The 12,673-nt window shown below is 47.3% G+C and overlaps 2 protein-coding genes across 6 annotated transcripts in view; one reads left to right on the forward strand and one right to left on the reverse strand.

The window, feature by feature from the left end:
• Positions 1-7,652, reverse strand: part of LOC111866112 (adrenodoxin-like protein 2, mitochondrial) — a 43,143-nt gene extending 35,491 nt beyond the window's left edge. The window contains exon 1 of one of the 2 annotated variants that reach the window (XM_023854715.2): positions 7,531-7,652. The gene's annotated coding sequence lies outside the window, so the exon portion shown is untranslated. The remainder of the gene's footprint in view (positions 1-7,530) is intronic. The other variant, XM_023854713.2, reaches the window with a different exon arrangement.
• The window catches only part of LOC111866111 (single-minded homolog 1), a 35,493-nt gene extending 26,204 nt beyond the window's left edge, over positions 1-9,289 (forward strand). Inside the window, exons 3-9 of one of the 4 annotated variants that reach the window (XM_023854709.2) lie at positions 616-701; positions 1,479-1,571; positions 1,655-1,861; positions 4,489-4,795; positions 5,711-5,858; positions 8,403-8,912; positions 8,999-9,289. In XM_023854709.2, coding sequence (XP_023710477.1) covers positions 616-701; positions 1,479-1,571; positions 1,655-1,861; positions 4,489-4,795; positions 5,711-5,858; positions 8,403-8,912; positions 8,999-9,017 — 1,370 coding nt within the window. In that variant the 3' untranslated portion in view covers positions 9,018-9,289. Of the gene's footprint in view, positions 1-615; positions 702-1,478; positions 1,572-1,654; positions 1,862-4,488; positions 4,796-5,710; positions 5,859-8,402 lie in introns of all 4 variants that reach the window. The other 3 variants (XM_023854710.2, XM_023854711.2, XM_023854712.2) reach the window with 3 other exon arrangements.
• The last annotated feature ends 3,384 nt before the right edge of the window (positions 9,290-12,673 follow it).

A 12,673-nucleotide genomic window follows, 5' to 3' on the forward strand; every position in this document is an offset into this window, starting at 1 on the left:
ATAAATGCGTTGAGGTTAGATAAAAAAGAACACTGAAAATAGAAACAGTGAAAGCGTTAACCATTGCGAAGTCTCACTTTATAATTTTCTCTTGTTCAGAGTTTGTTTCTGGAACAGGTTGACAAATGCGATAAACATTCGGGCGGATTTGGGAAGGCTTTCGCAGAATAAGACTGCATTTTATTTTTGTATGAATATTTTAATGTGCCGTGTTTTTAATTTAATAATTTTGAACTCATTTTTATGTGTACGTTTCTCATTGTTTAATTTTATTAATTTTTATCGTGTCTTGTTTTTTAGGGGAAAATGGAAATGTCCCGTTTCTTGAAAAAATATTACGGGAAGCCTACGTCAGTCACGCAACTCGACCTCCCTCAGAATTTCAATTCGGCTGACACTTTTGGGAAATAAGGAAAACACGCGCCGCCACTGCATCAAATGTATACTTCGTGTTTCTGTAGAAGTTTTGCTCCGATAGCTATCTGCGAGTTGCGCGTTGTTGTCCGGGTGTGCTGTTTGTTGTCAGCAAGCTCTGCAATACCAAATCTCATGACAATCAAGAAATCTCATGTAGGCCACGCCCACTTCACTGGAAGAGTATGCATTTGCTTGCAGGTCTGGGAGACGCCTGGGGAGCTGCTCCGCCGCCTGTCAACCCAAGGGAGTCCTGCATCAAGGAACTGGGTTCGCATCTGCTGCAGGTAACTCTGGCTAATACACAGCCCCATACGAACGAACGCAGTAGAACAGGTGAACATAGGCCCACAGCTTCCTTGCTGCTTTCTTCTGCTGACCGTCCCAATGTAGAATTCTTATAAGGATGATGACGATGCTAGTCTCCCAGGAAACAGGACGGTGCAACGTAGCGGTCTAGGTTAATATTCAGGAGTACCCGAAGGTCGCGTGTCCGATTCCCGATGAGGTCACTGAATTTTTTCGTTTGACCTAATCCTTCCAACCGCACTTTGACCCTGAGGTCGACTCAGCCTCTAACAGAAATGAGTACCAGGAATCTTCCTGGGAGTACAGGGCAGCCGGCCGGCGCGTAAGACTGACAACCTTACCGCCATCTGTGAGCCGAGTGTCTAGAAAATGTGGGAGCCTTGAAGTCTCAGAACCCTGTGGGCCTCCATGACCTGCTATAGGGATAGCTTTACCATTATTAGCTTAGTTCGAATCTTGGCAGGAAAACCGACTTTCCTTAGGATTTCCGCGGTTTTTCTCAGGCCCTCGAGGCAATTGCTGGTACAGTGTACTTGGATTAGGTAACGAACGCCTCTTTCAAAATCCTTTCTGACTTATCTCTTTTCCTACCATTAGTCCTGCTGCTGACAGCGTCGCGAAGTGACCCACGAAATGAGCTGCAAAATTTTGGGCCACTTTCAAATCGACAGCCGCTGTACGCAGGCGCAGAATGAGAGGTCTGATCGCCAGAGTTGCCAAATCCAATTCACATAATGACATTTTTCATGTTTCAGACGCTGGATGGCTTCATCTTCGTGGTCGCGCCCGACGGCAAAATCATGTACATCTCAGAGACGGCTTCAGTGCACCTCGGCCTGTCCCAGGTGGGAGTGCCCTCACACAACACACCCCTCTCACCGTCACTTCCCCCAGAGCCTCCAGAATGTGAACTAAGCTTCTTCCTCTGCAGGTGGAGCTGACCGGAAACAGTATCTACGAGTACATCCACCCGGCGGATCACGACGAGATGACGTCAGTGTTGTCCAGTCCCCAGCCTCTTTTCCAACATGGCGGCCACCTGCAGTCACACGAATTCGAGGTGGAGCGCGCATTCTTTCTGCGCATGAAGTGCGTTCTGGCGAAACGAAATGCGGGGCTCACAACCGGCGGATACAAGGTTAGTGGCTAGCTTCACGTTCTGGCCGTTTTGCTTCCGGTACCTGGTGTATAGAAGATGCAGAGATAATGCCTGCCCGATGATCGAGCAAGTTGTGAGGTTTGAGGTCCTCAAGGCGGTGATTAACATTGCAGTCCCCTGTGATATGATGCCGTGCAGTCCGTCGTTTCGCAGCAAAGGCCTGCTTACGTCTTCGGTGTCGAAAAGTAATGAGAGAATAAATTATACCGTGTACTCTTACTAGGTTCCTCCATCACAGTATCTGTATAGTCACACTGTGCATCATATATTAACTACTACATGTTTCGATCCATTTTTTTTTTCCATCATCCGATATATACAACTTTCTCTTACTTTCACCTAGTCCTGCTAGTCCTCCCTAATGGCTACTGTTTAGAGAATGGGGGTGTTTATTTTCAGTTTTGTTTTTTATGTAATGCTGTTACACTACTAAAATTAAAGATAAAATATTAATTTATTAAATAATAAAATATTAAAACATGATGAAGGTAAACAAAAGGGCCAAAACATGTAGTAGTTAATGCATGCCTGTAGCATAACTATTATACAAACACTGTGATGACATTATTTCACGCACAATATGACGCTACGTCGGCTGAAGTTGCAACATGGTGCTCGGTTCGAATTTCACTGGGGCCCCGGACAGTGCATTTCCGCAGATCGAGCCTCAGTCTTGTCCCACAGTCCACTGTCCCTAAGTGAGCTTTACGTATCAGCATGGAAAGGCTTGCTGACGTCGGAACAGAACTAGCGCCATTCAGTGCAGGAAATTAAATGTCCGTTTCTCAGATTGTTTTATGTTTTGCTGTGTTGCCGTATGCTGCATCAAACAGTAATATAATTAGTGAATAATTAATTGCAAATGATGTACAAGGAAGCGGCCGTTACCTAATCTCAGGCATTAACCTGAATTTTCTTGGAGACGATAGGAAAACCCATGACAAATGACAAACCTTAGCCAGGATAGCAGATTTCCTGATCGAGATTTGGAGACTGGAACTCTCGAATCGCGCGACCCTGCCACTGACCCTTGTTAGGGGCACGGCAGACATGTGTCCAGAATTTTACTCAGAAGGCCTGAAGGTGGGAGAATGTGACACGAGCCGCCACTGACCGTCGGGCCGGCCGAGCGCTGCTCCGTTCGCGATCGATCTTTGTGCCGACACGGACTGCGCTCTGAGCGCGCATAACCTGAGCAGCTAATGCACCAGGTGATGTTTTTATAGCAGGGTGCACAACCCTCTTAAGCCACTCAATTAATTCCTGCCGCCGCGCTGGAATGCAAGCACCCTGTACAGCTGCAACCCTCGCACAACACTCAACCCCTGAAAGTCACTTCTCCGAGCGTTTCCCACGAAAAATTAGGTACATGTAGTTCTTGTCTCCCCCACCCTAGCTACACGCCCATCCCATCCCACCAGCTGGCCCGTATATATGCTAAACTGCCGATTTTCTGCAAACTTCTTAGGTGCAAGCAGACTGTGGAAAGCCGGCGTCAAACTCCTGTCACCTACGTTTGTAAAAGAAGGCGAAGTTGTCCCTGGTCTTATATAATTAAACACTACGCCATGAAGGAGTATGGGGAAGTGGATGTATAGATCCACCTCGGCACTAATTCGAGTTGAGTGGTCAGATTCACGCACCGGCCGCTTTACCGCTTGGACAGGAGGCTGGATGTGCCCCAGAGCTGGTCTAGACTCCGTGGAGAGGAGAAAAGCTTTTCTCCTACCGGGACTCGAACTCCGATCCTTTGCACCCTTCAATATTAATTAAGTTCTTGATAAAGGGAATTGCCTTCTGCGCGACACTGCACCCGACGGGACTACTAATTCAGTTCTCTCTGAAATTCATAGCAGGAGCAGTCTGGTATATGTTTATCTACGTTTCGGAGGCTATCACGGCCTCCATCTTCAGGACCGAGGAATAATCCAAACAAATAGCAGAGTGCTTGCTTATTTGGCTTACTCTTGGGCCTGAAGTTGGAGGCAGCAGGTTCTTCTGAAACACTGCTAACTTTCTACAAGACTTGACGGCATCACATCTCAGGAGATAGCACTCTTCATATCCACCACCTGGTAATTCTCAAATTACAGATATGACTGCTATTTATTTATGGTTTGTTTAACGATGCTCGAATTTGATTCCCGGCAGAGGCAAAAAATTCCTCTTCACCACGTCATCCAGACAGACTGTGGGGCCCACCCAGCCTCCTGTCCAATGGGTACCGGAGGTAAAGCGGCAGGAGCGCGAAGCTAACCATTCAGCTCCAACTACCGCCGAGGTCAAGAGTGCCGGAGATATACCTCCACTCTCCCATGACTTCGTGGCATAACGACTGACAAATAGCCCTAACTGTAGCGTGCCGAATTAGTGAATAGTGAGTGTGAAGGGATCTGGAAGGAAGCGGTCTTGTCCTACGGTGACGCAGTAATCCGGCGTTTGGCTAGGGGGATTGAGTAAACCATGAAAACCTCAGATACGCGTGGAAACGTCGGCGCATAGAATTCGGCTGCAACCAAGAGCTCCATTAAGAGCCAGTTGAGACCAACCCAATTACAGTGTCCCCCCATCGTGTCATGCAATGTTGAGTGGGCGGCCTGTTGCAGGTGATCCACTGCTCGGGGTACCTGAAAGTGAAACAGTTCTCGCTGGACACGGCGCCCTACGACTCCTGCCTGCAGAACGTGGGGCTCGTGGCCGTGGGCCACTCCCTGCCCCCCAGCGCCATCACAGAGATCAAACTGCACTGCAACATGTTCATGTTCCGGGCCAGCCTGGACCTCAAGCTGATCTTTCTGGACGCGAGGGTGGCACAACTGACGGGCTACGAACCCCAGGATCTCATCGAGAAGACCCTGTACCACTACGTCCACGGCTGCGACATGATGCACATGCGCTTCTCGCACCACACGCGTGAGTAGCTACCGATTCTGAACATGGAGGCACTATGTTACTCCGAAACGCAAGTAACCAATTGCCTTGTTATATGCCGCCATGTTTGCCCGTACGAAATTAGAACGGCAGGCTCTGAGGTTATCACAGCGGTTCTTATGAAGAGGTCTGTCTTCTGGGATATGACGCCACCTGTTTTCACGCTGGTTTCTTGCTTGACTTATTCTTCGACCCTGAAGATGGAGGCGCCACGCTCCTCCGAAAAGTCGGTTGACTTTCAACGGACTACAAGGCGTTATATCCCACAACGCAGAACTCTTGATGAGCCTGTCGACACATTCCAACAGGAATAATAGACACTTTGCATGATAACGAGAGGAGCAGAACCTGCAAGGCGCCCTCAGCAGAGACAGATGCTCTAGAATTGCATGGCTGCAGCCTCTGGGGTCGTACAGAAACTGAGACCGGGCGCACACCATTAGTAGGCACTATACTACAAGCCGGAAGGTCCCGGGTTCAATTCTTGCCGCACTATGGACCTGGAATCGACTGAACCTCTAACAGAAATGAGTACCAGGAATCTTCCTGCGGGTAAAGGGCGGCCGGCTCATGAGGCTGACAACCTTACTACCATCTGTGACCTGACTGTCTAGAGAAAATGTGAGCGTCTCGACGTCTCATAACCCTGTGGGCCTTTACGGCCTGTTACAGGCACAGCTTCGCGTTTTTTTACTTCCCACATCACAGAGAACTCACGCTGTTCACATTAGAAATAAAAGCCGTTTAATTATGTTTAGGAAATTAATCCCTGTTTACTGTGAGACTCATTTGGAACATATACTAAATATACTCTTCAGGCTACAAAATGCCGAATTTCTGGAAGCTAAAACAGATGGTACATATAGTTACCACTGTGCTATGATGTTTCTCGTGCAGTTTTGTTCAAGGGCCAAGTGACAACCAAATACTTCCGCTTTCTGACGAAAGATGGCGGGTGGGTGTGGATGCAGAGCTACGCAACAATTGTACACAACAGCCGCTCCTCGAGGCCCCACTGCATTGTCAGCGTCAACTACGTGCTCAGGTAAGTCCCTTGCAAACATCCACTCACCTGCACACCAGTGAAACAAAAGGTGGATTCTGAGCCACCACCTCCGCACAGACCCGCGATAGCTCAGTCAGCATAGTGACCACACTAAAGACTGGCCGACCAAGGAATCGGGATTCGATTCGCAGCAGGGGAAAGAGTTTGTCCAGACTGGCTGTAGAATGCAATATGTTCTTACTCAGTGTGCACAAGGGATAAAACGGCCGGGGTCGTGAAGATGACCACTCTCTATGTAATGGTAAGAATGCTTGGAGCTATAACTCCAGTTCCCCATATATTTTCATACGGGCAAAAACAAAACAAACTCAGTTGCTTGAGTCTGCAAGCGAACTATTCCGACCGAGCAACCGCCGCTTGTCGGCGAAGTTAGTGCCAACTTTAGCGGAAAGAGGGTGTCGCGTGGTCAGCGCAACGAATCCCTATGGCCGTTAATTTCGGTTTTCTAGACCGGGGAGGATATTCCCTAGAAATAGCTCCTCAATTATCCTCACGAGGCTGAGTGGACCACGTTCCAGACCCACTACTTCTCAGAAAAAATCTTGTAGCGGCGGAAATCGAAACCGGACCTCTGGATCTGTAGCCAGGAACTCTGACCATTAGACCACAGAGGCGGTCGTTTTCATACGGACAGTAAAGGTAAAAAAGAAGTAAATTTGTCCTTGTGCGTAATTAGTTGAGCACCGTGCTATGAAGACATGCACGGGAATGGAGGTGTGGTCAGCTACGTCTCTGCCGCTTCACTCCCGAGGAAAGAGCCCTCTGTGCCCATTGAACAGGAGGCTGGGTTGTCCCTGTGAAAATGAGGACATTTTTGCACTGCCTGGAATCGAACTCCTGCCATCCAACCCTTAGCCCATTGCTATACCGACTGAGCTATTCTGACTCCTGCGGCAGACACTGAGCATTACGCAACTCGACCTGCCGCTCCAGCGAGGCAGGGTAGGTCACTCTGGGTTCGTAGAACAAATGCCAAATTTGGTGGGAAAACCTCGTGGACAATATCCAGTAGGTCACATCCGAGACATAGTCGAGAGGATAATATTAAAGTCGATCGGAAACAACTTATGGCAAAACGGATCGAATTAAACCGGCTGAATAGCGGATCCAATGGTATTAACAGTGATGATCCTTGGGCTTATAATAGCACCAACTTCCGATGACGTAGGAGCCTTTTTTAAATTGAATTCTCCTGTTAGACAAAATTTCTCCTACTTATAGGCCTATACAGACCTCCAAATTAACTCATAAAATCTCTCTGCCGCCGTGGTTTTGCATTACTTCAGACCCAAGTTATGACCATACCACGTGTATCTGTTCAAGACCCTTGCGCTTTCTCGCAGTTCAGATGGATCACACAACAAGTCCGGCTACCATCAGCCACGAAAGAATGCCAGTAAAGTGACAAGTTAGTCTACCAACAAAGCACAATAAGTAAATATCAAATAAAGTAATAAATCGGGCAACACACTCCAGTTTCTACATTGGACCGTGTAACTTAACGGGTCTCACGTCAGAAGACGTTAACAGCTACTCCAGTTTCTACATTGGACCGTGTAACTTACCGGGTCTTACGTCAGAAGACGTTAACAGTTACCTTACACTTCTATATTCTACTTGTAACTATTGTCCAACCAGTTGCTCTACTCACCAGATAACTGCAGTGGAGTGTCTACAGTTAATATTCCTACAGGTTATTACATTCCTCACGATAAACAAAATTAATTTCAACACAAATCATCAAACATCAAGTTACCAACGAACTGCCACAGCATCCATCTTGCGAGTCAGAGATAAAAGAGGCAAGAGATAATACTTCGATACGCTTCGATATCAGCTCGACTATGTCATTGCATCAAAACAAGTGACATCTATAGGCCTTCGCGTTTCATATTTCGATCATGATTAGTCACGCATGGAGTCCACGGATAGGTCATCTTACAACCTGCAGAATTACAGAATTTGGTATGGACATTCTTTACAAGAGGACATGAATCATTATGGAATGTTGTTTATATTTCATTGCATGATGTAGCCATGTAGGCCTAGCGTGTATTTCCACAGCGATACCGCATTAGGATAGTCTTGTAGAAAGCTATTTGATAGACTTAAACGCTGATAGAATTTTCAAGTTCCCGGAGAATTTCAGATGAAACCACCAGCCTTCCCCTCCGAACTACACTAAGAGTAATTCGGTTCCCGTACGTCGCAAGTTTTATAACGTGTTAGTAACAAGAATAATTGTAGAAATTTGCATAGTACTCCCAACTTGTGGTGCGTATATTGCACTTCAGATGGCAGGCGTGTGGCCCGGGTTACGTTACACGGGTAACTGTATCCCCTCACCATTGTGTTGGCACACACCCGCTGCTTCTCACGTGGGGATTACCAGCCGGAACGGATGGTCGGAGCTGGGCGAGGCATGTAGCACATATTGGGAAACGTGTGAAAACAATATTTGTAGAAAATTATGAATGTAACTGGATAGAAATTGATGTAGGGCTAATAAACCGTTTGATGCAGCGACCTGGAGGCCAAGGACCTGGTTCTGAACGAGGAGCAGCTGGGGACCCGCGAGGAGGTGGCGATGCCGGAGGCGGCCAAGACGAGGGCCACTGCCACCCGCACTGCACAGCCCAAGTATCGCGCCACCCCCCAGCCGCCTCCACCCCAAGACGACTACAGCGATTCCAGCGGGGGACTGTACCCTGGCCAGTTCCTCCAGTTCGGGGGGGAGGACCCCACGTACACATACCCGACCGACCTCTTCTATCCTGCGTACCCTGACCCGCGACCCTATAGTTCCTCGTCTAGTTCCTGCAGCAGTTCCACAGAGGGCAGTACCGAGCACCAACACCTTCAGAACCAGATGTTCGCCCCGTGTGGCCAGCAGACCACGGCGGACCAATTCGGTGGGCTGGCATGTACTCTGGGGGGCTTCCCCCCGCAACAGCAGCAGCAGCAGCAACAACAACAACAGCCGGGGTACACGAGCGTCATAGTGGACACCCAGCAGTACCAACTGGCTAACGAGTACGTACATTGATATGATTGTCTTACTGCATGAATTGGTGTCGAACCCAGTACTGTACAAGTCGAGTGCTGGTTCCTGGTTGCAGGATCATTATCCCGGATTGAGGGCGCCCCTGACGGTGAGGACCGGCGTGACAAGTCTTCCAGATGCCGCAGTGGCGGCTAGTGGCAGATTTAATTTCAATTGTGTGTTGTAATATATAATATACGAGTCACTAGCCGCCACTGGCCAACTACCAGCGGAAACATATCCCATGTTATTACACGTCACTTAATTATGGCAGCTGGCAGTGCATCGTAAAGAACGCCAATGACAACTGTACATAATGTTACCAACTTTATCAAATTAAGTAAAATAAATGTATTTTTTCCTTCTACATGTGTTTAAAATTCTATTATCCTATTGGTCCATCCATCCCATTGTTTGATTATCCTGTATCGACTGCTGGCACTATGGATATTCGAGAGGCTATGTGGTACACTGAATACAAATCTGCTTAAGTCCAAGGCCACAGACATCCTGTAAAATCCTCTCCCTTCGCCTGATGAGATGGACGAAGCATGTGGAACACAGCTAAGAAATGCTTATAGAATTTTCAACGGAAATTCTGAAAGGAAGTAACTACTTCGACTGACCCACGAAAGAGTCGAATTTGGTAGCTCTTGTGAATACATTTTGAGGAACAATTTTTTGACAGGCAAAGGGACAGTCAGCGTCTCAAGAACGGTTTGGTTAGATGTAGATTCTAGCAATATACAGTGCGGTGACATTTTATGCGAGGAATGCGCTCCTGATGCCTCGCATAATTCGGGACAAGTTTTGGAAGATATATGTCATTCTTGCAGAATATTTTTTTGGGGTGGGAAAAGATTCACATTATTTCAAACTTTGGCGAATAAAGTGAGGCTATATTAATATGTTTTAGGTCGCATTATTTGAAATTTGCATGAAATGCGACCGCTCTGTATGTCGAAACAGATATTTTGAAACCTTCGTTAGTGAACTTCTCTCCCGGGCGCCCTGTAGCGGCGCAGCGGGTGGCGGACGTAATGGGGACGATGACGATTGTTAAGTGACGGGTGATGACACGCTCTCGGCATTGTTATAATTGGAGCGCGTATGTCAGTTATTTGTTTAGAGATGAGCCTGTACTGCAACTTCCACCCTTACCGACATCGTTTACAGAGGGACGAAGAGGAGCATGATACAAATAACTCCATGGCGCTCACTCCTTTTTGATAAGCCGCCAGTCGTTCAGCCACTCCAAAATTTTCCAAAATTTTATGGAACCCGAATGTTACCGTGTTCACAAGAGCCCACCACCGGTCCTTATCCGGAGCCAGATAACTCCTGTCCATACCACCCCATTTTATCACTCCAAGATCAATTTAACATTATGTTCCCACTTACTTCTGGGTCTTCCTAGTGGTCTCTTTCCTGTACAAATTTTTTTACCTTAACAAGAACTAGTCACAGAGACACGGAAGGAATGCAACGAATATGTTCACGAGACAGATTCATTTTCTCAAATTATGGACCGTGTAGAGGCCCTGGCTCCTCTGGGAGAGGGATGTGCTTTCTGAGTGGCCTGGAGCAACGAGACGCAAACAGCGCATCACACCAGATCACGTTCAGAATTGTAAGAACATAATTATGAACTACAATTTTCAACGAATTATCTTTTATTTTTTATATCCTCTTGTGTACCTTGTATTAAAGGCATTCTTTAGGAGCCTTCAGCACAACAACCAATTGATTATAAAACCTCTATTAACGTGTTAATACTGAGTTCTATTTTCTATATCCCACTATTCTTTGTATTCGTGAAAAAGTTTCAAAACGACTGGTTCAGACATTCAAACGTTGACAGGCAGGGATTCACAGACGACAAAAGAAGAAAGCACTGTAACTTCATAAGCCTAATTTTATTTTACTTTATTTTTCCAAAATGAGGAAAGTTAGCCAAAAATTGACCGATTTTAACTGACAATTCAAAGACGACGGATACGAAGTCAAGGACCACTTGACGATGATCTCTGGAAGCCGAAACATGTGGTGCGATATGGCGAATGAAACTGAGAAGCAACACCTCAATTTCGGGTTTGCTGTGTCGACAGCTCCGAAAAAAATACCTTTAATATAATTTTCCAATTTGCATTAGGCGCTCAGTTGTCAGAGCTGATGTTCTGAGAGTACATAAACAGGTCTGTTGGTTTCCGAAATGGAACCCCCTACAATCTCAATGTCTCTCTAGGATAACTTACAAACGGACAGGCCGAACTGCACGAAAAGTGGAGGGTTTGAGCCTTCGCCGGAACATCAGCTCGCGATCATTGATCCTGAAACTTCATATGATCATACACTGATTCCTATAAAATATGGAATCGTTCAGTTATTGTGTCTGAGTCGTGTATTTTTAGTGGGAATTGCACCCCGTGCTTTAAAACAAAACACGGCGCGGGAGCGCTGCCAGTCGCCATGGAAACGGCACACGCGAGATTTGTGATATGTTTGTTCAACGATTTGATAGCAATTACAGGGGATTGCGGGGGCTGGTGGCCCTCGAGAGGAGGCGCGCGCCGTCTCGACGGGCGGTCGCACTAGCGCTCGGAAACAAATCGTGCTCCTAGAGAGACTTTGGAAAAGCACGAAAGGGCGAGGCACAGCATTTGCTGCGACAAAGTGTAATGGTCGTGCCATACCTCAGGCGGTGGTCCGGGTTTGAGCCCACGTTAGGTCATGTGAGTTTCTGGTGGACAAAGAGGCGCTGGGCAGGTTTTCTCCGAATATTTCGGTTTCCCCTGCCAATTCACATTCCACCGACTGCTCCACACTCATCATCATCTACGTACCATCCGGGGCTGGTACAATAGGCCAGTTAGTGGCCGAAGTACCAAGTGGACTCAGTCTCACCCACCCCAAGAAACTAAAAAAACAAACAAAATGTATATAAAGAGAAGGGGCAGTGCAGGCGTAAACCTCCTTGTTCTAGTTACGGTTTATTTAATGAAGGTGTCATGGCTGACTCTAGGCCCACACAGTGTCGAATTGTAGGGTGGCTGGTGAATGGCAAGGATGTGTAAAGAGCGGTTGTGGCTTGATTTGAAATAAAATTCCGGTATTTGCGCAGCCAAGAATCAAACCGGAACCTCGCCAATACGAGTCTGAAACGTTACTGCCTGAGCTAACCTGCTCACCCGTGAGCACTGAGAAGAAGAGTTTCAGTCGCAAGTGACGAAAACCGCCGGCAGGAACACGTGTGCGTTTACACTGCTTAGTCTCTGCAGCTAATCAGACCACGTGACCTTCAGTCCATGCGAAGGCCAAGCAAAAGGAAAGAATTGCTGACGAACAAAACGCACAAGGCAAGGCCGCAATCTTGCAGTTTGTTACAGCCACCTTGAGGAGGCCCTCAGCACACGCACAGTAGCCATATTAGCTGGCCTATATTTTATGTTTTCGAATATTGCTTAATCTGAACCACTTGTTCGGAAAGATAACGTCAGCAAGTGTCACGTACGGCCCTCGAAATTTTGCAGTGCAACAGGGTCCATTGTTCTGATCGACAGTGCTACCGCATTGGCGGTATCGTTGCCCACTTCACATTCTCGCAGCCTGTTTATTTAAGATTCTCCGATTTCCGGAACCGACTCCCACATGGCGCCTTCCCATGAAGGGTTTAAACCGGAATGGAGAGCTGTCTCGAGCCCATACACTGTCTGTATCGTCCAATCACATACATCGCACCCTTGCTCTGGCT

This window comes from Cryptotermes secundus, unplaced genomic scaffold (genome assembly GCF_002891405.2).
Source record: "Cryptotermes secundus unplaced genomic scaffold, Csec_1.0 scaffold318, whole genome shotgun sequence".
NCBI lineage: Eukaryota > Metazoa > Arthropoda > Insecta > Blattodea > Kalotermitidae > Cryptotermes > Cryptotermes secundus.